At 43.3% G+C, this 25,911-nt stretch overlaps 3 protein-coding genes across 3 annotated transcripts in view; 2 read left to right on the top strand and 1 right to left on the bottom strand.

Annotated features, from left to right (window-relative positions):
* LOC308661729 (zinc finger protein with KRAB and SCAN domains 7-like) overlaps positions 1 to 25,911 on the bottom strand; it is a 375,370-nt gene that overhangs the window by 296,546 nt on the left and 52,913 nt on the right. The window lies entirely within an intron of this gene.
* LOC308661737 (zinc finger protein 446-like) lies at positions 1,718 to 20,163 on the top strand. Its single transcript, XM_081316908.1, has 6 exons — positions 1,718 to 1,741; positions 3,536 to 4,093; positions 4,996 to 5,110; positions 5,223 to 5,290; positions 10,576 to 10,705; positions 15,323 to 20,163. Exons 2-6 carry the CDS (start codon positions 3,686 to 3,688, stop codon positions 16,354 to 16,356), a joined length of 1,755 nt encoding a protein of 584 aa, XP_081173034.1. The 5' UTR covers positions 1,718 to 1,741; positions 3,536 to 3,685; the 3' UTR covers positions 16,357 to 20,163.
* The window catches only part of LOC308661736 (zinc finger protein 18-like), an 11,726-nt gene continuing 7,382 nt past the window's right edge, over positions 21,568 to 25,911 (top strand). Inside the window, exons 1-4 of the mRNA XM_081316907.1 lie at positions 21,568 to 21,693; positions 23,884 to 24,477; positions 25,346 to 25,460; positions 25,568 to 25,635. Of these exons, the coding sequence (XP_081173033.1) occupies positions 24,070 to 24,477; positions 25,346 to 25,460; positions 25,568 to 25,635 (591 nt within the window). The 5' untranslated portion in view covers positions 21,568 to 21,693; positions 23,884 to 24,069. The remainder of the gene's footprint in view (positions 21,694 to 23,883; positions 24,478 to 25,345; positions 25,461 to 25,567; positions 25,636 to 25,911) is intronic.

The raw sequence follows: 25,911 nt of genomic DNA, 5'->3' as shown, positions 1-25,911 counted from the left end.
AATAGTCGATTTGTCTGTCGTAGTATTTAAATGTTTCATTTTTTTCTATTGTATTTTGTATAGATGATTGTTTAGTTGTGGTCAAAGTTTGGGCTTTCATATCTGGGCTGTCTTCTTATTCCTTCCCATAGCCTCTTAGTTTTTCATTGGCTGTGATAAGAGTTTGAATTATTGTTTTCAACACAGAGAGAATTTGTTGATCTTCACCCATAAGGAAATTTTGTTCCTGGTCTTCTTCCATATTAGTATTTTAGAGTAAAGGCTTTACACTTAGGAAATCCAAAAGAAAGAAAAAGTTTTTGTTTTTTTTCTGGGTAAGGAACACAGAGCCTTTCACAATTATTGTTTGAAAATTTTCAAGGTTATGTGTCTTATCTATTTCCCTGGGCTGTCAGCCAAGCCCCTGAAGAATAATAGATTAAAATACCAAATTTGAACACACGGTGTTTGTTGTGTAGTGAGCTCGTTGCGCAGGAAGGAAGACGAGGCAAGTGAGTTCAGCAAATGGTCATGTTTATTTGCTTGCAGGATCTGAACTACGAATTGGGCTGCAGCCTGCAGCAATTTATAGCCTGGCTCCTAGGCAGCAGCCAATAGGTTTAAAGCAACCCATTGCCGCCTAGGGGCAGCCAATAGCAGCACTGGAGACGGGGTGATGGCATCTGTGGGTTAATCCTATTATGTCCTGTCTTAGAGTTTGGGTGGGATATGTAGATTTTAGGTGTCTTTGTCTTCCTAAACTTCTAGCTGGGGGGCCTCCAACCTTCCTGGATTATTTACATCTGCATTTCTACAGAGCTGGTTTCTGCTTGGGAGACTTGGGGCTCTTAAGAAAAACTGGGTGTTTTTCTGCCTCTTTAAGATCCTTTGAGGAACTATAATATTCTGCCCTTTTACTATTTCCTTCTCTGGGGATGGGTGGCTGACTTCCCACAATGGGCTCCAGCACAAGTCCTAAAGCTCAGAAGACAAAACTTGTTTCCGGTGACCGACTCAAATTGGATCCTGCAACATCATCTTTGCTAATACTGATCTACCACTGATGTTACCTAGTTTGGGTAATGAAACATCTGCAAGAAAACAGTCCTGAGCTACAAATATTCTCCTTTATTGAACCTGATACTTTTCAATCACTTATTCTGTTTAGAAGATCTAAATTTGATTTTCAAGCCATGTGAAGAGCAACACGTTAAGTATTCATTATACATTGACTGCCTTAAGGAGAAATTTTCTGACAAGGGAGAACAATCAACCAGTGGAACAGCTGGCCTTCAGAAGTTGTGGGAGCTTCATCATTGGAAGCTTTCAAGAAAGGACTGGACTGCCATCTGTCAGAAATGGTGTCGTCTCCATGGTGTGTGTGTGTGGGGGGGGGGGGGTGGAGTTGGACCAGATGACCTACAAGGTACCTTCCAACTCTGTTATTCTATGTCTTATTCCATGTTTCGTCCTTTTGTAACAGCCTCTATTTAAAAATAGAAAAGAAAGGAGGGCAACAAGACGCTTTTGGAGAGGACACGTCAGCCTCTCACGGAAAATGCAGCCTTTCTCCTCTCCTTAACTTGAGCACCTGCGTTGCACAAGGCATCCACCAGGGGGCTCCCTCTGCCAAGGCATCCACCAGGGGGCTCCCTCTGGGAACACAGCTAGCTTTCCGGAGGAGGAGCAGAGAAGGAAATGACATCACAGCCTCTCTAGGACGCTGCACTCTTTCTCCATCACCCTTTGCGTTTTGCTGCAGGTAAAAAAAAAAGGGCTGCGGGGATGTCTTGCAGGGGAGACAGCCAGATGTGGCCCTAAGGGAGGAGAAGGGGGGGTCTCTCTTCCCATGCAAAGGGAGGCGGAGGGTCCTCGCCCTGGAGGAGGGAGGGACACATGCCAAGTCCTCATCCAGTCTTCTGAGTCCCAAGAGTGGGAGAGCCCAAATCCCATGCTCCCCAGCAGCCCCTTTCCATGCACCCAACAGGCGGGGTGGGGAGGGGAAGCAGAGGACCAGACCAGCCTTGTTGCTCCCTCCTCGTCGGAACTCAGGATTCCCAGGAAAGAGATGGGGACTGGGGAAGTCCTTCCCACCTGCTTTTTTGGGAACAGCTGGAGGTGGGGAAGGGGGGGGAGAGAAGAAGGAAGATTTGCCTTGCAAATCTCAAGCAAGAAATAAGAAAAGCTTTGCAAGACAGAAGATACCCCATATCGGTCAGCATTCGCACTAGGTGCTGGATGAGGCTCAAAAAGGGAGCCAAATCCTTCACAATGAAACCTGTCTTGGGATTCTGGCTTGGCTCCCCAAAAGTCAGTCCTAAAAAAGGGTAATGGAGCATCCTAAGCCAGGGTCATGTTCTTTCCTTTCATTTGAGGTGAACTGAAGTTTCATGGTTTGCTAATTTGTTTGGAATTTTGACATGTGTGAACCCTGCTTGGAGGTGAATGTAGGTTTAGTTTTTTTTTTTCTTTGTGAAAAGAAATAGAAAATGCTCCAAATACATTTATTCAGACTTGCAAATCCTTGTTGGAAGTCAATCTCATATTTTTTCAACCATACATTGAAAAAACTCACGTAATGTATCTGCTCTAGATCATTTTCAATCCTATAATCAAGTCAGAAAAATATTTCCTCCCATGGGGATTAGTATTGCTCAGTGGTTATATCCACCACTTTCTAAATCTTGGGATAAAGTCAAGAGCAAATGAAGTGTTAGTACCACTTTATAACGCCTTGCTAAGACCACACTTGGAGTATTGCATCAGGTTTTGGTCACCACAATATAAAAAATGTTGAGACTCTAGAGTGCAGAGACGGACAGCAAAGATGATTGGGGGAGGGGGGGGCTGGAAGCTAAACCTTATAAGGAATGGTTTCAGGAATTAGTTATGTCTATTTTAATCAAAAGAAGGACTAGGGGTGACATGTTAGCAGTATTCCAATATCTAAGCCTATTCTCCAAATCACCAGAAGGCAGACCAAGAAACAGTGGATGGAAACTAATCAAGGAGAAAACCAACCTAGAACCAAGGAGAAATTTCCTGACAATTAGAACAATTAACCAGTGAAACGGCTTGCCTTCAGATGTTCTAGATGCTCCATCACTGCAGGTTTTTAAGAAGAGACTGACCAGTTATTTGAAGGAAAAGGTATAGGGTCTCCTGATTGAGTGGGGGGAGAATGGAATAGAACGGGGGAGTGGAGTGGAATGGAATGGAACAAAACAGAAGAGAAGAGTTGGAAGGGACCTTGGAGGTCTTCTAGTCCAACCCCCTACTCAGGCAGGAAACCCTATACCATTTCAGACAAATGGCTCTTCTTAAAAACTTCCATTGTTGGAGCATTCACAACTTCTGGAGGCAAGTATTTCCACTGATTAATTGTTCTAACTGTGAAGAAATTTCTCCTTAGTTCTAGGTTGCTTCTCTCCTTGATTAGTTTAGGGTTAGATTAGAAGAACTCCAAGGTCCCTTCCAACTCTATTATTCGGTTCTGTTGTGAATTTATTTTATTTTCTATCTTAGAAACATTTGTACTCATCATATAATTTTATAGATAAAAATATCTCTCGGCTAAAGAGGGCTGAACGTCTAACTATCACCACCGCTGCAGCAAGAGAAACAGTCCTTTGAATGAAAAGTTGCTTGGAGATTCACATAAGAGTCCTTGGACCCATTTGGAGTTGCATTACAGGACAGAGAGAGAATGGAGACCCAACCTTTAGCAAGTGAGGGAATTGAAAAAGGCCTTTCAGCTGTTCGGCCTGGGAGCTGTGAGGAGACCTGGGCAAGAAGTGGGCAGAAGATGCTGGAAGAAGACACCATCGTCCCTTCAGAAATTCAGTCCTGGAACTTCAGGAGCGTCCGATATCAGGCTTCTGAGGATCCCCGAGGACTTTGCAGCCGGCTCCATGACTTTTGTAATCGATGGTTCAAAGCAGAAAAGCACACCAAAGCCCAGATGCTGGACCTGGTTGTTCTGGAGCAGTTTCTGGCCCTTCTGCCCCTGAAGATGGAGAACTGGGTGCGAGAGTGTGGAGCAGAGACCAGCTCCCAGGCGGTGGCCCTGGTGGAAGGCCTCCTCTTGAGCCAGGCAGGGGAGCAGAAGGAGCAGGTGAGAGACCTTCACTCTGGGAGCCCAGAAGGGGATGACTGGAATAAAATTCTTCACCACTCCCTACCAGAGTCCCAAAGGTGCCTTTTTCACAAGGCAACTGGACTTGTTTTTCTTTAGGGACATTTTGCTTCTCATCGAAGAAGCTTCTTCAGCTCCGATGGGATGCTGGGGAGTGGAAGGATTTTTACTCCTTGCTGACAGCTGGTCGTTTGCATTTTTTTAGAGTCGTTGAGGCCACTTGGAAGTTTATCTCTGTCCGCACTGTCACCTGTGTGGTGCAAATGGGTGTGGAGTCTTCTTGAAACTGCTGAAAGGATTGTGTATTACACTGGAGATAGATGATGTTGAACAGCCCTATCTCAATAGAGGGGAGGGATATGACATAATCTGTCTCCAGTCTACAATACAGTCTTTTCAGCAGCTCCAAGAAGACTGTACACCCATTTGCACTACTCAGATGACCTTGAGGACACAGATAAACCTCCAAGTGGCCTCAGCGTCTCTAAAAGAATGCAAATGACCAGCTGTCTGCAAGGAATATAAATCCTTCCATTCCCCATCATCCAGTCCAGAAGAAGCTTCTTGGATGAGAAGTGAAACGGCTTCAAAGAAAAACAAGAAAGTCTAGTTGCCTCATGAAGAAGCATCTTGGGGACAACCATGACCTGAATGACTGAGAATCTCCACAGACATACTAGGGGTTTCTCGAAATCATAATATGTGGAGATGTTTCACTAATTCTTGTAGGTTATTGTTTCATTACCTGTTATATAAAATGGGTGACAGACGTTCCTTTCTTACTTTCCAGCCTCACTGATGAACATTGGAGGCTTTCAAGAATCCATTTTGTGTTGTGTGATGTCCATTAATTTTTCTTTTCTCCTGTCTCCTATTTCAAGTCTTTCACAATGGACATCAGAGATCCTGAGGGAAGCAGGAATCCATCAAATTCTCCTCAGGAGTTCTTTTTGAGGAGCATTTCTCTGGAAGATCCAGGTCTGGACGCCTTGGGAGGTAATCAAAGGTCCTCAATTCTCCAGAAAGTCCAAAGCACTCTCCTCTTCTGTAAAATGTCGTTTCCTATGTTATTAATTATGCTTTATAAAAATTCTCTTTTTCCTCACAGGGAAGACTTCAGCGGAGTTGTCTGCTCTGTATGGTGCAGCTGAAACAGTGGTCGAACCTCCAACTCACGTAAGAGGAGAAAATTCACTAATAGAATAGAATAACAGAGTTGGAAGGAACCTTGTAGGTCATCTAGTAAAACCCCCCGCCTGAGCAGGAGACCCTACATCATTTCTGAGAGATGGTAGTCCAGTCTCTTCTTGAAAGCCTCCAGTGATGAAGCTCCCACAACTTCTGAAAACAAACTGTTCCATTGATTGATTGTTTTCACTGTCAAAAAAATTTCCTTCTTTCTAGGTTGAATCTCTCCTTGATCAGTTTCCATCTGTTATTCCTTGTCTGGCCTTTAGGTGTGTTGGAGAATAGGTTGACCCCTCCTCTCTGTGACAGCCCCTCAAATATTGGAACACTGCTATTGTCAGAATCCATTTATATCACATTCATAAATGTATGTTTAAAAAATTATTCCCCCCCCTGGATTCTGCCATCTCCCGAGGAAGGAGGAGCGGATGTGGATTCAGCCTGCCTTAGGTTATTTCAAAGACCAAGGGAAACCTTTTGAACTGGGGGAACAAAGAGGAGGGTTAGGGAAGAAGGCATCTGGCCTGTGTCTCCATTTGAATCTGTAAAGGAAGAAGGTAATAACCATAAAAGATCCGAAGTTCCCTTTTTCCCACGAAAGGGATGACATGAAGTAAATGATGGGGGGCTGACCAAATGGGGTTGAGGGAAGGGGGGGTTGAACCGGGAACTCTTTATAAATTTTCAATATGTAAAACAATACCAGGTCCTGTCTTGTATTTCCACAACCAAACATGTCTTAGTAAAAATTCCTTTTGGACTAGAACTGACTCCAAGAGTTTTTGTTTTCCTAAGACATGAATTGGGGTGGGTCCTGACAGCTATCATGTCACCCCTGATCCGTCTCTTCACTAGACTAGCCATGCCCAGTTCCTGTAACCATTCTTCATATGTTTGAGCCTCCAGTCCCCTAATTATCTTTTGTTGCTCTTCTTTGCACTTTTTCTAGAGTCTCAATGTCTTTTTTATACTATGGTGACCAAAACTGGATGCAGTATTCTAGGTGTGGTCTTACTAAAGGCTTACTTATTAGATTCAAATTCTTCCTTTCCTTCAGGAAGTCACAATGGTATACAGAGCACTCTTTCCTTTCATTCTCTAGTGGAGAAAAGTGTAGAGAAGAGCAACAAAGATGATCAGAGGTTTGGAGGCTAAACTGTACAATGGATGGTTGTGGAAACTAGATATGTCTAGTCTAGCAAAGAAAAGGATTGGGGTGACATGACAGCAGTTTCCCAATACTTGAGGGCAGTCACAGCGAAGAGGGGATCAAGCCATTCTCCAAAGCAACTGAGAGCAAGAACAAAAGTAACAAATGGAAGATTATCAAGGAGAAAAGCAACCTAGAACTAAGGAGGAATTTCCTGACAGTGAGAACAATTAATCGTTGGAACGGCTTGCCTCCAGAAGCTGTGGATGCTCCATCACTGGAGGTTTTCAAGAAGAGATTAGACAAATATTTCTCCAGAATGGTATGGGCCTCCTGCTTGAGCAGATGGTTGGACCTCCAAGGCCCATTCCATCTCTGATACTCTATGATTATATAATTCCTTCTTCTGACTTGGATATTTTTTTTTTATTGAAAAGTTTTAACATACAATTTTTCCCTTAAAAATCCCCCCTCCCCCTCCCTTCCCCCTCCCCCCCTTCCTCTCCCCCCTCCCCCCCTCCCCCCCGACTTCCCAGAGCTAAATACAAGGTATATATATAAAAAAACAATCATAAACAACCATATACTAGCAACCATAAACTCTAAAATCTATCACTCTAGCTTATATAGGATAAAACAAACCTTAGTACTATTAAATATATATAAAAAAAACTAAGATAGAAAAAGAAAAAAAGAAAGAAGACTTATTCAAATATAAAACTTCTTAACCCTATACTTATTCTGGATAAACTCAAGCCATTTTCTCCCTTCCATAATATAGCGTTCTTGCAAGTAATCTTTCAAATAGGCCGAAATCTTCGCCATTTCAACCAGATCGGAAACCTTTGAAGTCCACTCTTCTATAGTCGGCAGTTCCTCTTTCTTCCAGTACTAACCTATCAAAAGTCTTGCTGCCGTAATTAAATTCAACATCAACTTAGTGTCCACAACTGTAACATCTGTAATTATTCCCAACAAACATCCCTCCGTTTAAAAATCTTCTGTATGTTCCACCAGACTTTTATCCGAAAAGCCTTAACCTTTTTACAAGTCCACCATATATGAAAATATATTGCGTCTTCATCACCGCACCTCCAACATTTAGGCTAATAATTCAGATACATACTTAGCGTTTTAAGATCTAAATACCATCTATAAAACATTTTGTAAAAATTCTCTCCTAGATTTCAAGCTTGTGTAAATTTTACATTCCTCACCCAAATCTTTTCCCACCTCCCACTACTTGGCTGTAAGTACGTTGTGAAAGTTCCATAGACTTCTGCTGATCTTGTTCTTTTATCTTTTTTGATCGTTTTAAAGCAGCACGCGTCACCCTCTGTTCTCTGGGATCATCCAAAGATGTTATAACTTGATCTCCTCCAGCACCATTCTCCTCTATCTGTCCATCTTCAGCCTCTTGATGTTCTCCTTCTCCAGATCCCTTTGCAGCTTCCAAAAGTGTTAATGGGGTTGCTTTTAAAACATTATTGTAAAAATCACGCGCTTGCATCACAGTAACCAGACGGTACCTTTTACCTTCATGCATCACCATCAACCCAGCTGGGATCTCCCATCTGAACCTTATATCTCGTTGCTTGAGCTCTTGCACAAGAAATGTAAAATCCTTCCTTCTCCTTAAAATCTTTGGAGGAATTTCTTTTAAAACCAGAACTTCTTGATCAGCAATCACAACTTTAGTATCATAGGCAGCTTGTATAACTTCATCTCTAATTTCCCTTTTTGCAAAATAAACCACCACATCTCTAGGCAACTTTCTCTGTCTAGCAATCCATGAGTTCACACGAAACACTTTATCCATGCCTCCTTTTATTTCAGATGCTGGCTGTTTCAATACCACTTCGAGAGCCTCAGAAACCAGCTGCTTTAGATCTTCCTTAATATTCTCCTTTAAACCTCTGATTCTAATAGCAAACTGCATCTGGAAATATTGAGCAAGACTCAATTCTCTATCCATTTTGTCTCTTAAATCTTCATTCTCCAATACTTTTGCTTCTAATATGGCATTCTTTTGAGTCAAATCTTCCACTTTTTCATTCAAATCTTCCACACATTCAGCCACTTTATACACTGAAGCCAAAATGTCTGCCTTCATCACACTGAACTTCTGTTCCATCCTCTCCTCCATTCTCTCCTCCAACTTCTCCAATTTCTCCTCCATCTGTGCAAATTTATCACCCATTGATTCCAAAATTACCTGGGTATGTTTTTCAAGAGCATCTTGTAAATCCTTCGATGTCAATACATCCGGAGGATGCAATGCCTGCAATGATGATTGTTGCACCGGAGAAGTTCCAGCACTCCGAAGAGTTTTAGGGGGAGGTTTAGCCGCCATCTTTTACTTTCAATTGTGACGCACTTTCACTTTAAGTTTAAAAAGTCCATCAAGCTCGAGAGTAAAATAAAATAATCCTCTTCACCTTTTCCTCTTGTACCGCTCTGCCTGCTCTTTTTATTCCATAGTCCTTCCTTCAGGCAGGGGTGGTCGCAGACGCCTGGCTCTGCTCCATGAAATCAGGAGCAGAGGCGCTGGCCAGCTGGGAGCGACCCAGGCTACGGGGGAGTTCGATCCTTCAGCCGCCCAAGCTGCAAGCTCAGGCGGCCCCGGAGAACTCGACCCCTACCTGGGGCCTCACCCCCTCCTCTTCTCCCGAGGAGGGGGCTTCAAATTCGCCCGAACAGCTGATCGGCGCTGTTTCGGGCGAAAATCACTCAGCTGAGCCGCGGGCAGCCCGGGAAGGCTGTCTCCGGCGCCGCGCAGCCACCGGAAGTCCTGACTTGGATATTTTTGTATTCCTGAGCAGCGTGGTATGGAAATAGAAGATTCAAGTTGCTCTCAGTCACCTTAGCCCCCAGAGAAGTCTATTGTTTAATTTAATAATTTAATAATTTAATAATTTAATTTGTATACCGCCCTTCTCCCGAAGGACACAGGGCAATACACAAGGCAATACACAATAAAAATAGAATACAAAAATTAAAAAGCCATTAAACATTATGCCCATAAAATTAATACATATTAAAATTAAAACTATTTATAAAAACCCAACCCCATCCCGTCAGACCAGGCCAGCTTGTTCGAAAAAGAAAGTTTTGAGATCGCGCCAGAAGGAGCGAAGGTCGGGGGCCATCCGGAGCTCAACATTATATGTTGGCATATAATGGTTTGTAAATTCTATCTTGAGATTCATATTAAGAAATCTTTTTTAAGACCAGTACTTAACTGTAAGTCCCTCCTCTTCTATATACTTTTCCTACTGTTAGTTTACATACACACTTGAGTCCTTCAAGACATAGGAATATCACAAGGGCAGCAAGTGCTAAACTGCACCTATTCTTTTTGTAATTCTTTGACCTGGAATTGTGCAAGATTGTTGAAAAATCAATAAGTACTCAAATGGCGTAATACCATTTTTAAAAAGCCTTGTCTACAACCAGTGAAAAATTAAAAGATAAGGCAGAAGGTTAAAATCCAATGAAGGTAGCCAAATAGAAAAATCTCTTAAGTAAAAATTGTTATGCATGTAATCAAAGAATTTTTGACTTGCAAAATAATTTCTAATCCTCTGACTTGTGTCTGGATTTGGAGGCCAAACTATCCTGTTTTGTAACATTTTCTTCAATCCCAGGAATTTTTCTCCGCTTTCTCATCCTCGCTTCAGCCAATGACTCAAATGATAGATGAGATGATTGGTTGGTTGGTTGGTTGGTTGGTTGGTTGGTTGGTTGGTTGGTTGGTTGGTTGGTTGGTTGGTTGATTGATTGAGAGAGAGAGATGATAGATAGATAGATAGATAGATAGATAGATAGATAGATAGATAGATAGATAGATAGATAGATAGATAGATGATAGATCCATAAGGAAAGTAGAATTACTTTCACTGAATGGCACTGAAAGTCTTGCCACATCAATCATCGATTAAGCTTGCCTGAACTATTTCTTCACTCAAAGGCTTTTGATCTATTTTTTTCACCTAAACCTTGGAATCCTACCAAGCACAGCCATTCAACTTAGTGCATATCTTTGCTTTGGGAATTTGTAGGTAATGGGATAGACCTCACAAATCCTCCTTGACCCTGTTTGGTTCTTGGTTTCCCTGTGTAGGAGGGTCTTGTGTCCTTCGAGGAGGTGGCTGTGTATTTCTCCAAGGAGGAGTGGTCTCAGCTGGATTCTGACCAAAAAGCGCTCCATTGGGAAGTCATGCTGGAAAATTATAGGAATGTGGCGTCTCTAGGTAAGCAAGTTTGCTACTCGCCCGTCAGAGAGTTTAGTAATTAAATGCCATCTGCTATTTCTTATTAAAAGGTCTCCAAAGACATGTCATCTCTTGGGAAGAAGCAGGAAGAGATCTAGCCTTTTTCTATTCCAAGGAAGTTGTCTGTCTGTCTGTCTGTCTGTCTATCTATCTATCTATCTATCTATCTATCTATCTATCTATCTATCTATCTATCATATTCATCCTATCATCCATCTATCTATCCATCCATCCACCTATTCATCTATCTATCTATCATCTATCTAGCTATCTATCTATCTATCTATCTATCTATCTATCTATCTATCATAATTCATCCTATCATCCATTTATCCATCCATCCATCCACCTTTCCCTCCATCCACCCACCCACCTATCAGGCCACCCATCCATCCATCCATCCATCCATCCATCCATCCATCTATCTATCTATCATCTATCTATCTATCTATCTATCTATCTATCTATCTATCTATCTATCTATCTATCTATCTACCTACCTACCTACCTACCTACCTACCTACCTACCTATTTATCTATCATATTCATCCTATCATCCATCTATCTATCCATTCATCCACCTATTTATCTATCTATTTATCTTTCTATCTATCTATCTATCTATCTATCTATCTATCTCTATCTATCATCTATCTATCTATCATCTATCTATCTATCTATCATCTATCTATCTATCTATCTATCATCTATCTATCTATCTATCTATCTATCTATCTATCTATCTATCTATCTATCTATCTATCATCTATCTTATTCATCCTATCATCCATTTATCCATCCATCCATCCACCTATTCATCCATCCATCCACCCACCTATCAGGCCACCCACCCACCTATCTATTTATTTATCCACCCACCCACCCATATTTTTTTTCTCTCTCTCTCTTCCCTCCCCCCCAAAACCATGTGATTTTGGGAAGAGAAAATGGGAAATATTTGAGGCAGGAAGAAAATGGACAAGTTTAAAATTGGATTTATTTCTCAGGGGTCTCTGCTGGTTATTGACCCCCCCCTTTCCAATAAATGTTAGGTTTTCTCCTAAAACCTCCCTGAATGTTTCCTCTAATGTTTCCTTTACTGCTCTTTATGTTGAATAGTTTTTCTATCTGTAATGATGGCATTTGGAAGTCCTAATAGTATCACAGGGATTTAGCTATTAGAGAATTGGGCTCTCTCATGGGACAGGTTCTCAAGTAATGGGACCTTCCACTCCAGGGGTTCTTCCCACCCGCCCACCCTCTCCCAATTTTCTCCAAGGCTTCCTTTTGTAAGTTCTGCCTGGAAAATGCAGGTGTCATGGTTCTGACTAATGAGACAGATCAAAGAACATTCCATGGTTGTTTATTCTAAAAAGTCTATAATAATGAGAACAAAGCATCGGCTCTCATGGATGCATGCTAGAATCTGAATTCTCCTCCCCTGAACACATCGTATCATACACAATTCCCTCACTTAATTACACATCATGAATCATATTCTCCAATTAGTTTAATATAGGAAGTTTCACTTCCTTTCTGTTTATCTTATCAAAACATCCGGGTTAACATTCCCCCCCCTTCAGTGATTCAAAGCAAAACAGTTTAAAGCAAAAGGCTGCCTCTTACATTGTCAGGGCAAAAACATCCAATGTTTGCAGCAATGACATCTGCCCCCTTACAAAAAAAGATACATCCTGTAATGCAAACAAAAGCATATGTCAGGGATTATCTCTTGGTTTGTTGGTGTTTTTTTCATGAAACTTTCTGATGAGTCAGTCAGCCTTCACATTGCTAGATTTCACTCAAGTAGCTTCAGACAGCAAGTACCCCTTCCAATGTACTAGGTACTGCAATTTGCCTTTAAAGATTCTAGAGTCAAGAATGCCTTTCAATTCATAGTGTCTCTGACCCGCTACTATGAGGGGCCCGGGTGCCTTCTTAGGGGAAGGTCTTAAGTTGGAATCCCGAAAAGGTTTCAGTAGGCTGCAATGGAAGACAGGGTGAACTTTCCCTAAAAGCCTAGGGAGTTTTAATTCTACTGTGACAGGGTTGATGATCTCTGAACTCTTTTCCTGTGGCTACTCTGAAAGATGTGTAGCCGGTGCTGCTGTGAGCAGAATTATTGGAGGCCACCTCGGCGAAAGGGAGGTCAGTCCAGTTTGTCTGTTGGTAGGAAACATGGCATCTGAGATACTGCTCCACTATTTTGTTAGCGGATTCTGCAGCCCCATTGGTAGCTGGATGAAAAGCAGATGATAAGCCTTGAAATGATCCAATTAATTTAAGGAAACTCCTCCAAAATTTCGCTGTGAACTGCACTCCTCTATCTGAAATTATTCGCTTAGGGGCGCCATGCAGTTGGTAGATATGTTTCAGGAACAATTTAGTCAGTCGTTGGGCAAATGGGAGTCCTTTGCAGGCGATAAAATGAGCCTGCTTCGAAAACAGGTCTATCACAGTCCAGATGACAGTATTTCCCCTACTTTTGGGTAGGTCTACAATAAAGTCCATAGCTATTTCTTCCCATGGTTGAGAAGGGTCTGCCACTAACTGCAGTAACCCAGGGGTTTTCCCTGGAATTCTTTAGATTCTAGAGTTTTTAAATATCTGAAGTGTCCAGCCTGTTTTACATCATGGCTATGTTTGAGAGCATTGAGACAGAGGACTTCAGGTAGATACAGTTTCCCCCCCTTGTATGCCAAATCATTCCTGTATGTTAGGGAGGTTTGATTATCTTTGAACCATTGATCGGTGAGGAGCTCTCGTTTTATCTTCTTCGCTCTTGGGTCATCAGGATTAGGGGTTCTGTGAGGTGTGAGTTGTGCTGCAGGTTGTGAACTGGGGATAATTGCCTCGTTGTCCTCTTCGCATTCGCTTTTGTACTGGGGCAATCAGGAGAGCGCATCAACTAAGAAGTTTTTCCCTCCCGGAAAGTGAAGTTGAAACTATTAAAGTACTGTGCCCACTGCACTTGTTTTGGGGACAGTTTGCAGGGGTCTTGAGTGCCTCTAGGTTTTTGTGATCTGTCCATACTTCAAATGGCACCTTGCTCCCCTCTAAATAGTGTCGCCAGTTTAACAGGCTCCACCTAATGGCAAGGGCCTCCTTCTCCCAATTGCCCATCTCCTCTCGCTTTCAGTGAATTTTTTGGAGGTGTAGGTGCAGCGTTGTAGGACTCCACTTTTGTTCTTTTGCAGTAATACAACTCCAACTGCAACGTCGCTGGCGTCAGTTTGGATTACGATCACAAAAGTCTAAATTAGAGGTCCCCAACTTTTCTGGGTTGGCGGCCTGGAGGGAAAGGGAGGGGCAGGTGTCTTTATAAGGTCATGCGCACGTGAATGGGGCCGCGAACATGCACAATGCTCACAATGACACTAAGGCCTGTGCAATATTTTAACAGCGTTGTTAGTGCTCGTGTGACACGGCGAGGCTAAGGCCTGTGTGATGCTTGCGGTGATGTTAGGACCCCCATGGCGCTCATGGCCACACTAGCAGCCACTCAATGCTCATGGTGATGCCAGCAGGAGTGGGAGGGTGAGGTTGCATACACACACACACACACACACACACATATGCACACTGGCTAGCCACTCACAGTTGTGGGCCACGGACCACAGGTTGGGGACTCCTGGTCTAAATAATTTTAATAAAGGAGAATATTTGTATCTCATGGTTGAAATGAGGGATCCTTGAGCTTGGTTGTTTTCTTACAGATGTTTCATTACACAAAATGGGTAACACCATCAGTGTCAGTAAATAGTGAGAACAAACCCTACTCCTTATTAGCACTGATGATGTTATCTAGTTTGAGTAATGAAATGTCTGCAAGCAAACAAGCAAGCTCAGAGAGCAGAACCCCTCAGGTTTTTTATTCTGCAGCATGGAGGACAAGAGAGACCCCAACGTCAGGTCTTATAGCAACCCAATTGTAAGGAGCTGCCTCAGCTAAGCCACCCAATAAAGCAGAACTCTTGAAACAGGCATTGTCTCAAAAGGCACTATTAGGGGCTAGTGATAGCAGGGAAAACAAGGTGAGGTCTGAGGAAAACCCACGAAAGCAATATAATAAAAGCATCACTCGATGCTCCTCCCTCCAGAGTCCCAGTGTTTCATTTGAATTCCAGCCAATCTACAGGTGGAATAGTGTTTTGGTAACTGGGTTCTTTGGTGTGTTCTTTCAAGGTCTCTCTCGCTTTCATTTCCTTCTGGCTCCAAGCGCAACCATCTCTCAGATAAGGGTGATACATTTCATCCCCTGGGGGAAGGGCACCATAGCAGGACAGTGCAAAATATCTCCCTCCCAACAGAATGGCAGGCCAGAAAGAAAAGTTACACATTCAGGAATAGGCATAAGGAAACAATAATATTCTTTGGGGACCTGACACCGGTACGAGGCATTGCCCCATGTTTTGAACATACCCTGATAGACACAGGCAGAAGAATCACAAAAAGAGCTAAAAGGAAGAGGTTTTGAGAGGGTGGGGGCATAATTAATGTTCAAATAAGAGATGCAACAATGAGGGGGCTTGATCCTGTTTGCATCTCACTTTATGTCAACTTTTCTTTTTTTCCCTTTTTTTCTGCTCCAAGCAGGTGATGAATGGGAGATGATGGGCCAAGAAGTGGCAGCACTATTGCCAAAAGGCACCTTGAAAGACACAGAGATATTTTTTGGAAAGCAAAGTTCTGAGGAAAAACAATTAAAGGGGAAGCTAGAGAAATGCTCTACTTCACCACAAGTAGCTGTCAGTGACTTTTCGGGCAAAGATGATCAGTCAGGAAAAGAGGCTTGGCCAGAGTGTGGAAAAATACCCGCAGACGAATCAGGATTATACAACGGTTGCGGAAGCCACGTGATAGAGAAACCACATGAACATGAAAAACATTTCCGAAGGACCTCCTCGGTTACTTTGCCTCAGAGAATACAAGGAGAGAAACCATTTAAATGCCTGGATTGTGGAAAAAGCTTCAGAGACTCAAATTATCTTACTTCCCATAAAAGGATCCACACAGGAGAAAAACCATACAAATGCTGGCAGTGTGGAAAGAGTTACCGTTTTCCACAAAGTCTCACTTCCCATTATAGGATTCACACAGGGGAGAAGCCATATGAATGTCCCAAGTGTGGAAAGACCTTCAGTCAAAAATATCAGTATACTGTACATAACCGAAACCACACTGGAGAGAAACCATATAAATGTACGGAGTGTGGAAAATGCTTCACTAATTCAAGTTCCCTCACTTCCCATAAAAGAATCCATACCGGAGAAAAACCATATAAATGCCCGGAGTGTGGAAAGAGCTTCAGAGCTTCAAGTTCTCTTAATGCTCACAAAATGATCCACACCGGGGAGAAACCCTACAAATGCAAGAACTGTGCAAAAAGCTTCAGACAAAAATATCAATATATTGTACATAACAGAATGCACACTGGGGAGAAACCGTATAAATGCTTGGAGTGTGGAAGATGTTTCACTATGTCAAGTTCCCTCACTTCCCATCAAAGGAGCCACACTGAGAAAAATACATTTGTCTGGTGTGTGGAAAGGGGTGTACTCAACGTCAGTCCCTTTATGAGCACAGAAAAGAACCGTATAAACAAATTGTCAGAAATTTGGGACTCTTGAGCTATTTGTGGAGAAATGAAATGTTAGGGAATGAAGGGAAGATAAGAAGGAACGACAATTCTGATGGGAGTGGAGAAAAATAACTAGAATTGGTTTTTTTGAATAATGTTGAGCATTTGTCCATACAGAGCCCTGAATATAATCTTTTTTGGAAGACCCACTTTGCACCCTTCACTTTTTGCATCTCTAAATTTATTGGCCACTAGAAGCACCTAGCAGTTACATAACTATGACTCTGGCCTTTGACTTTGCTCTTTTTGCCGCTTAATTTACATCTCCATCATTGAATATTAATTACAAGGGCTGTCAACACTTTCATTTCTGCAATAGTGGCAAATATCGGTAGCTTAGGTGTAATATGAGGGTGAAGGTTTGTTCTCCAAGCTAGTGAGTTGGTTTCTGAACATTTCGTTACCAGGCCAGGTAACATCTTCAGCGGAGTTTAGGGGATGTCAGGATTAGGTGTTTATAATGGCTTCAGGTGTGAGTGTCTCAAGAGAGGGTCAGAGAAGAGCAACTAAGAGGTCTGGAGACTAAAACATATAAAGAATGACTGCAGGACTTGGCTTTGGCTAGTCTAAAGAAAAGAAGAAATAGGGGTGACATGATAGCAGTATTTGAGAGGCTGCTACAAAGAAGTCAAATTATCTCCAAAGCTCCTGAAGGCAGGACAAGAAACAATGGTTGGAAACTGATCAAAGAGAGTAGCAACCTGGATTTAAGGAAAAAGTTCCTAACAGTGAGTACAATTAACCAGTGGACCAGCTTGTCTTCAGAAATCGTGGGCACTCCATCACTGGAGGTTTTAAGAAGAGACTGGACAGTCACTTGTCTGAGATGGTATAGGTTCTCCTCCTTGAGTGGTGGGCTGGTCTAGAAGACCTCCAAGGTCTCCTCCAGATTCTATTCTATTGTACCCTACCCTACCCTACCCTACTCTACTCTACTCTTGTGGTGGGTCAGGTGTGAGTCATCAGTGAGAGGCTTGTGATGGGGAGGAATTCCATCAACAGGAATATTGATTTTCTTGTTTTTCTTTGAAGATGTTTCACTTCTCATCCAAGAAGCTGCTGCTGCTTTTTTTTCTTCTATGATATCAACAAAGGTCCTTTCAATAGTTCCAAGAAGGCTCCACATCCATTTGCACCATTCAAATGACCCTGACGACACAGATAATCCTCCGGATGACCCCAACGACCCAAGGGCTCGCAACTTGGGCGTCCTCTTGGATTCACGGCTCAATTTTGAAGACCATATAGGAGCCGTGACCAGGGGGGCTTTTGCCCAGCTTCGTCTGGTGTGCCAGTTGCGGCCCTATCTGGACCGAGATGCCCTACGCACAGTCACCCATGCGCTCGTGACCTCCCGGCTAGACTACTGCAACGCTCTGTACATGGGGCTGCCCTTGAGGACCACTCGGAGGCTTCAACTGGTGCAGAATGCAGCTGCGTGAGTTGTTATGGGAGTCTCCCGATACTCCCGTGTAACACCTCTTCTCCGTGAGCTGCATTGGCTTCCGGTTGCCCTCCGGGTGAGATTCAAGGTGCTGGTAATGACCTATAAAGCTCTAAATGGCTTGGGTCCGGATTATCTAAGGGAACACTTGCTGCCGGCATCAACTTCCCATCGTCCTGTGCGGTCCCACAGGGAGGGCCTTCTTAGGGTACTGCCCGTCAAGGAATGCCGGCGGGTTATCCCCAGGGGAAGGGCATTCTCTGTGGGCGCGCCTGCCCTTTGCAACCAACTTCCCACGGAGCTTAGGACTGCCCCTGACCTTCGCTCATTTCGCAGGGACTTGAAAACTTGGTTTTTTGAGCTGTCTGGCCCAGACTGAGGGGTTTTAATTATTTATTAATGGGGTTTTAGTTTAAATTCAGGGACTTAATTTAATCTTAGTTTTAATCAATTTTAACTTTGTATGTTATGTATTTTTAATTTTTCCCTGTAAACCGCCCTGAGTCCTACGGGAATAGGGAGGTATACAAGTTTAAATAATAAATAAATAAATAAATAAATAAATAAATAAATAAATAAATAAATGGATGGATGGATGGATGGATGGATGGATGGATGGATGGATGGATGCAAATGACCAACTGTCTGCAAGAAATACAAATCCTTCCATTCCCCACGATCTGGTCAGGGCTGAAGAAGCTTCTTGGAGGAGAAGTGAAACGTCTTCAAAGAAAAACAAGGTAGTCCAGTTGCCTGATGAAAAAGCACCTTTGGGATTTCTGACAGAACAATTAATCAGTGGATTAATTAATCAGTGCGTGCTCCATCACTGGAGGTTTTAAAAAATAAACTGGACAACCATTTGACTGGAAAGGTATGAGGCTCCTGCCATGAGCAGGGGTTTGGACTGCAACACCTCCATCCTTCTTCAAGCCCTAAGGATTCTATGTTCTAAGAAAATGTAAACAGAACAATTTTGAACACATGAATTTAAACAGGAAAATGTGTAGCTTATCAGCTTAAGGAAAAAAAGAATCAGCTCTTAAAAGAAAGCCAGCCAGAGGTGCCTTGAACTGAGAGATGCATATAGCAATAGCAACCTCGACAGATTAGCCAGCAATATTGCATTCTAACCACTGGACCACCATGGCTCTAAAGAAATAAATGTTAAAGAAAGCTTAAATGCTGGGGTATTTGGCTACCATAGTTGTTATTTGCTTACAGAGAAGTACCTCAAGCATCTAGAACAGTATTTTTCAACTTTCGCAAGATAAGTGGACTTCAGTTCCCTGAAATCCTCATGGTGGCTGATGCAAAGAACGAGTTAAGCAGCTCTGCTTTCTCCCTATTGCCTGTTACTTGCTTGCCACCTTTCGTTCTCTTTTCTATAGTCTTGCATGCTTGACAAAAGCCGCTGTCTCCTTTGTTGCAGAAAAAGGCAGCAAAACCCCACTTTCTACCATGCTGCATCCCTATTGCACAATCATCCTTGGCTTAGCCAAACCCAGCGCTACTATGGAAGACGGGATCCTCCACTAGGAAGTGGCCCATCTGTCTACGCTGCCAACATGGGATGTTCCTGCTTTGACAACAGATGAAAATTCAGCCATTTTTCTCTTTTACTTTTAACCTGCTTTCTTGCTTTTAGAGTTAGTTGCTGCAGAATGGGGTGAGGGGGGAGATTGGGATGCGAGCTCAGTTAGCCATAATAACAACTGTGCCACGGGAACCCAAGGACAAGCTGGGTTCTGAGCTGATAATGTTTTGGCTGGCTGGGGAGAAAGCCCGCGCTTTAAGCTAAATGGGGAATGTGTGTTTGGGAATCGTACTTGCTACTTTGTATCCGGGCTGTGAAAGTTAGACCATGAGAGAGGCTGAGCGCCAAAGAATTGAAGCCTTTAAACTATGGTGCTGGAGAAGACTCCTGCGAGTCCCTTGGACTGCAAGGCGATCAAACCGGTCAGTCCTAGAGGAGATCAACCCTGACTGCTCTTTAGAAGGCCAGATCCTGAAGTTGAAACTCAAATACTTTGGCCACCTCATGAGAAGGAAGGACTCACTGGAGAAGAGCCTAACGCTGGGAAAGGTTAAGGGCAAGAGAAAAAAGGGACAACAGAGAATGAGGTGGCTGGATGGAGTCACTGAAGCAGTAGGCATGAGCTTCAATGGAGTCCAGAAGATGGTAGAGGACAGGAAGGCCTGGAGGAACCTTGTCCATGGGGTCGTGATGGGTTGGACACGATTTCGCAACTAACAACAACAACTTTGTATCCAAGGGAAGGGAATTTAGCTTTTGGGTTCAACTGCAGTGCCGATACTTTGTTTCCCAAATAAAAGATTCTTTAAGGAAAATCACGCCTCAAAGTTCTTTTGAGGGTTTCATCTATTGGAACCGTGACACCACCCACTGGGGCAGCTGGTTGGTTCGGTTGCCTGTCTTGCAGGAGGCTGGAGATGTGCAGGGTCAGAAGCGGGAACATGTGTAAGGGGATCTGATCACACATGAAGGGGTAGTGATGTATTTTAATGACAACGTTCATCTTCCTGACTTCAAAAGGAGGTATCTGCATATACCAAATTTGCTACTAATTTTTCTTCTCTTGAGATTGCACCTGGCCTTTGAGGACAGCAAACTCCTAACTGATGGGGTGTGTGATGCTCTCTGAGCTTGGTTGTTTTCTTGCAGACGTTTCATTACTCGAACTAGGTAACATAATCAGTAATGAAGGCAAATCTATGAGTCCCAGGATGATGTTGCAGGATCCAATCTGAGTTGGTCACCGGGACCTGAGGTTTTCTCTTCTGAGCTTTCAGATTCATGCTGGAGCCCATCTTCGGGAAACTTTTCTCTAACCAGAGAAGTCCTCTGAAAATGGGCTCCAGAACAACTCTGAAAGCTTGGAAGAAAGAAACTCTGGTTCCTGTGACCGACTCCGATTGGATCCTGCAACATCATCAGTGCTAATATTAACCTAGCACTGAACTAGCACGCATGATATTACCTAATTAAGTGTAATGGAATGTCTGCAAGAAAACAAGCAAGCTTGGAGAGCGTCAGGGACCCCTCATTGCAACCCTGAGCTAGAAATATTCTCCTTTATTGAAATCCCAAAGATGCTTTTACACTACTGGATGGCGGGGAATGGAAGGATTCAACAGTTCCAAGAAGGCTCCGTACCCATTTGCACTGCATTTGACCACACAGATAAACCTCCAAGTGGCCTCAACAACTCTCTAAAAGAATGCAAATACCCAGCTGTCTGCAGGGAGTATAAATCCTTCCATTCCCCACCATCCACTCAGAGCTGAAGAAGCTTCTTGGAAGAGAAGCAAAATGTCTTCAAAGAAAAACAAGAAAGTCCAGTTGCCTCATGAAAAGGGATCTTTGGGACAACTATGGCCTGGATGACTGAGAATCTCCATAGTCCTTTTATTGAAACTCCTATCTTTCAAACACTAGTTCTGTTCAGAAGATCTAAATTTGATTTTCAAGCAATACGAACAGCAACACGTTAAGTATTCATTATACGTTTACAGCCTAGCAATTTTAATGATTTTCCTTATCCCCATATTTCGTCCCATCGTAACAACCTGTATATAAAAAAGGAAAGGGGGGGGGCTACAAGGCGCCTTTGGAAAAGACATGACTGCCTCTCAGAAAATGCAGCCTTTCTTCTCTACCTTGAGCACCTGTGTTGCACAAGGCATCCAACAGGGGGCTCCCTCTGCCAAGGAACGGAATACAGTGCGCTTCTCCATTGAGCTGCTAGAGGCGAAGGCCACAGTTAGCTTTCCAGAGGAGGAGGAGAGAATGACATCACAAAGCTTTGCCTCTCTAGGACACTGCACTCTCTCTCGATCGCCTTCTGATCTTTGCTGCAGGTAAAAAAAAAAGGCTCGGGAATGTCTTGCAGGGGCGACAGCCAGATGTGGTCCTAAGGGAGGAGAAGGGGGGGGGGTTCTCTCATCCCATGCAAGGGAGGCGGAGGGTCCTCATCCTGGAGGAAGGAGGGACACATGTCGAGTCCTTATCCAAGTTCAGTCTTCTGAGTCCCAAGAGTGGGAGAGCCCAAATCCCATGTTCCCTTGCTGCCCCCCCCCTTTCCATGCACCCAACAGGCCATTGGGGGGAGGGGGAAGCAGGGGAGCAGACCAGCCTTGTTGCGCCCTCCCCAACGAGTCTCAGGATTCCCAGGAAATGGAATAGGGAATGGGGAAGTCCTTCCCGCCTGCTTTTCTGGGAACAGCTGAAGGTGGGGAAGGGGTGGGGAGAGAAGAAGGAAGATTTGCCTTGCAAATCTCGAGCAAGAGATAAGAAAAGCCTTGCAAGACAGGAGACGGCCCAGATCGGTCCGAATTCGCACTAGCTGCTGGATGAGGCTCAAGAGAGAGCCAAATCCTTCGCAATGAAACCTGTCTTGGGAGGGGGAGTGAAGCAGGACAGTATCTCCAGACCCTGTTTGGGGGTGAAGTTGGCTCCTCCCTTTGGCTGACCCTTTGGGGCTTCAGGGCATGTTGTGTGAACCTGCCTGCATGTAAGAGTCTGGCTTGGCTCCCCAAAAGTCAGTCCTGAAAAAGCGTAATGGAGCATCCTAAGCCAGGATCATGTTCTTGCCTTTCATTTGAAGTGAACTGAGATTCCATGGCTAGCTAATTTTTTTTAAAATCCCATTTATATCCCACCCTTCTCCGAAGACTCAGGGCGGCTTACAATCTAAGAAGCACAAATCAATGTGCTTAGCAATAGCCTTCGTTCTATGTATATGCCTGCTTATTAGGGCTTTCGCCCCCCCCCCAAGCGGCATTATTACAAACTCAGCTTATTGCCCCCAACAATCTGGGTCCTCATTTTACCTACCTCAGAAGGATGGAAGGCTGAGTCAACCTTGTTTAGAGTTTTGACATGTTGTGTGAACCCTGCTTGGAGGTGAATGTAGGTTAATTTTTTTTAAAAGCAAGACCTTCCTTGTGGAAAAAAAAAAGAAATACAAAATGCTCCAAATATATTTCTTCAGCATTCGAAGAATGGAATGGAATGGAATGGAATGGAATGGAATGGAATGGAATGGAATGGAATGGAATGGAATGGAATAGAATAGAATAGAATAGAATAGAATAGAATAGAATAGAATAGAATAGAATAGAATAGAATAGAATAGAATATAGTTGGAAGGGACCTTGGAGGTCTTCTAGTCCAACCCCCTGCTCAGGCAGGAAACCGTATATCATTTCAGACAAATGATTGTCCAGCCTCTTCATAAAAACTTCCAGTGTTGGAAAATTCACAACTTCTGGAGGCAAGTCATTCCATTGATTAATTATTCTGTCGGGAAATTTCTCCTTAATTCTAGATTTCTTCTCTCCTTGATTAGATTAGGGTTGAATTAGAAGACCTCCAAGGTCTCTTCCAACTCTATTATTCGATTTTGTTCTGAATTTATTTCCTTTTCCATCTTAGAGACATAAACTGGAAGCCATTTGTCCGCATGTATAGATAAAATGATCTCTTGGCTAAAGAGGGCTGAATGTCCAACTTTCACCACAGCTGTAGCAAGAGAAACAGTCCTTTGAATGAAAACTTGCTTGGAGATTCACATAAGAGTCCTTGGACCCATTTGGCATTGTGTTACAGGACAGAGAAAGAATGGAGACCCAACCTATATATAATGCTCCAAATACATTTATTCAGCATGAATAGAATAGAATAGAATAGAATAGAATAGAATAGAGTAGAGTAGAGTAGAGTAGAGTAGAGTAGAGTAGAGTAGAGTAGAGTAGAGTAGAGTAGAATAGAACAGAACATTGGAGGTCTTCTAGTCCAACCCCCTGCTCAGACAGGAAACCCTATATCATTTCAGACAAATGGTGGTCTAGTCTCTTCTTTAAAACTTCCAGTGTTGGAGCATTCACAACTTCTGGAGGCAAGTCATTCCATTGATTAATTGTCCTAACTGTGAAGAAATTTCTCTTTAGTTCTAGATTGCTTCTCTCCTTGATTAGATTAGGGTTGGATTACAAGTCCTCGAAATATTATTCGGTTCTGTTCTGAATTTATTTTCTTTTCCACCTTAGAGACACAAACGAAGCCATTAGTACTCATCATGTATAGATAAAATGATCATTTGGTTAAAGAGGGCTGAATGTCTAACTATCACACAGCTGCAGCAAGAGAAACAGTCCTTTGAATGAAAAGTTGCTTGGAGATTCACATAGGAGTCCGTGGACACATTTGGTGTTGCGTTACAGGACAGAGAAAGAATGGAGAACCAACCTTTAGCAAGTGAGGGAACTGGAAAAGGCCTTTCAGCTGTTCGGCCTGGGAGCTGTGAGGAGACCTGGACAAGAAGTGGGCAGAAGATGCTGGAAGAAGACACCATCGTCCCTTCAGAAGTTCAGTCCTGGAACTTCAGGAGCGTCCGATATCAGGCTTCTGAGGATCCCCGAGGACTTTGCAGCCGACTCCATGACTTTTGTAATCGATGGTTCAAAGCAGAAAAGCACACCAAAGCCCAGATGCTGGACCTGGTTGTTCTGGAGCAGTTTCTGGCCCTTCTGCCCCTGAAGATAGAGAACTGGGTGCGGGAGTGTGGAGCAGAGACCAGCTCCCAGGCGGTGGCCCTGGTGGAAGGCCTCCTCTTGAGCCAGGCAGGGGAGCAGAAGGAGCAGGTGAGAGACCTTCACTTTGGGAGTCCAGAAGGGGTTGACTGGAATAAAGAATGTGGTTGAATTCTTCACCCCTCTCTACCAGAGTCCCAAAGGTGCTTTTTTCATGAGGGAACTGGACTTTCTTGTTTTTCTTTGAAGATGTTTCGCTTCTCATTCAAGAAGCTTCTTCAGGTCTGACTGGATAGTGGGAATGGAAGGGTTTATACTCCTTGTAGACAGCTGATCATTTGCACTCTTTTAGAGAGTTGTTGAAGCCACTTGGAGATTTATCCTTGTTCCTCAGCGTCACCTGAGTGGTGCAAATGGGTGTGAAGCCTTCTTAGAACTGCTGAAAGGACTTTGTATTACACTGGAGATAGATGATGTTGAACAGCCCTCTCTCAATAGAGGGGAGGGATATGAATTCATTTATCTCCAGTCTACAACACAGTCCTTTCAGCAGTTCCAAGAAAGCTCTACACCCATTTGCACTACTCAGGTGACCTTGAGGAGACAGACCTCCATGTGACCTCAGTGATTCTTCCCACCAACCAATCAGAGCTGAGGAACCTTCTTGGATGAGAAGCTAAACGTCTTAAAAGGGGGGGGGAGAAAGACCAGTTGCCTCTTGAAAAACCATCTTTGGGACAACCATGACCTGGATGACTGAGAATCTCCATAGACATCTCCCTACCAGGTTTCTGGAAGTCATAATATGAGGAGATGTTTCATTAATTCTTGTAGGACATTGTTTCATTACCCGTTTTAAAAAATTGACATTCCTTTCTTACTTTCCAGCTTCACTGATGAACATTGGAGGCTTTCAAGAATCCACTTTGTGTTATGTGTTGTCCACTGATTCTTCTTTTCTCCTGTCTCCTATTTCAAGTCCTTCACAATGGACATCAGAGAACCTGAGGGAAGCAGGAATCCATCAAATCCTCCTCAGGAGTTGTTTTTGAGGAGCACTTCTCTGGAAGATCCAAGTCTGGACACCTTGGGAGGTAAGCAAAGGTCCTCCATTCTCCAGAAAGTGCCAAATTCTCTCCTCTTCTGTAAAATATCTCTTCCTATGTTATTATGTTTTTTAAAATTCTGTTTTTCCTCACAGGGAAGACTCCAGTGGAGTTGTCTGCTCTTTGTGGTGCAGCCAAAACAGTGGTTGAACCACCAACTCAAGTAAGAGGAACAAATTTACTTATTAGATTCAAATTCTGTCTACCCTTCAATGGTATAAAGAGCACACTCTCCTTTCATTCTCTAGAAAAAGTGCAGAGAAGAGCAACAAAGATTTCTCCTTATTTTTAGATTGAATCTCTCCTTGATCATTTTCCTTCCGTTATTCCTTGTCTGGCCTTCAGGTGCTTTGGATAATAGGTTGATAACCTCCTCTCAGTGACAGCCCCTCAAATATTGAAACACTGCTGTCATGTCACCCCTGGTCCTTCTCTTCAC

This window comes from Vipera berus, assembly GCF_964194415.1.
Source record: "Vipera berus genome assembly, chromosome: 2".
NCBI classification, from domain to species: domain Eukaryota; kingdom Metazoa; phylum Chordata; class Lepidosauria; order Squamata; family Viperidae; genus Vipera; species Vipera berus.
The sequence above is the reverse complement of the archived record's forward strand: the minus strand, read 5'-3'. Positions and strand labels throughout refer to the sequence as shown.

What these genes read in the sequence shown, in the direction of transcription:
- LOC308661737 (XM_081316908.1), top strand. Translation starts at nt 3,686, where the DNA reads ATGGAGACCCAACCTTTAGCAAGTGAGGGAATTGAAAAAGGCCTTTCA. An exon ending in AGGTCTGGACGCCTTGGGAG is followed by an intron (nt 5,111 to 5,222) that starts GTAATCAAAGGT and finishes TTTTCCTCACAG; the next exon opens with GGAAGACTTCAGCGGAGTTG. An exon ending in TGGTCGAACCTCCAACTCAC is followed by an intron (nt 5,291 to 10,575) that starts GTAAGAGGAGAA and finishes TTCCCTGTGTAG; the next exon opens with GAGGGTCTTGTGTCCTTCGA.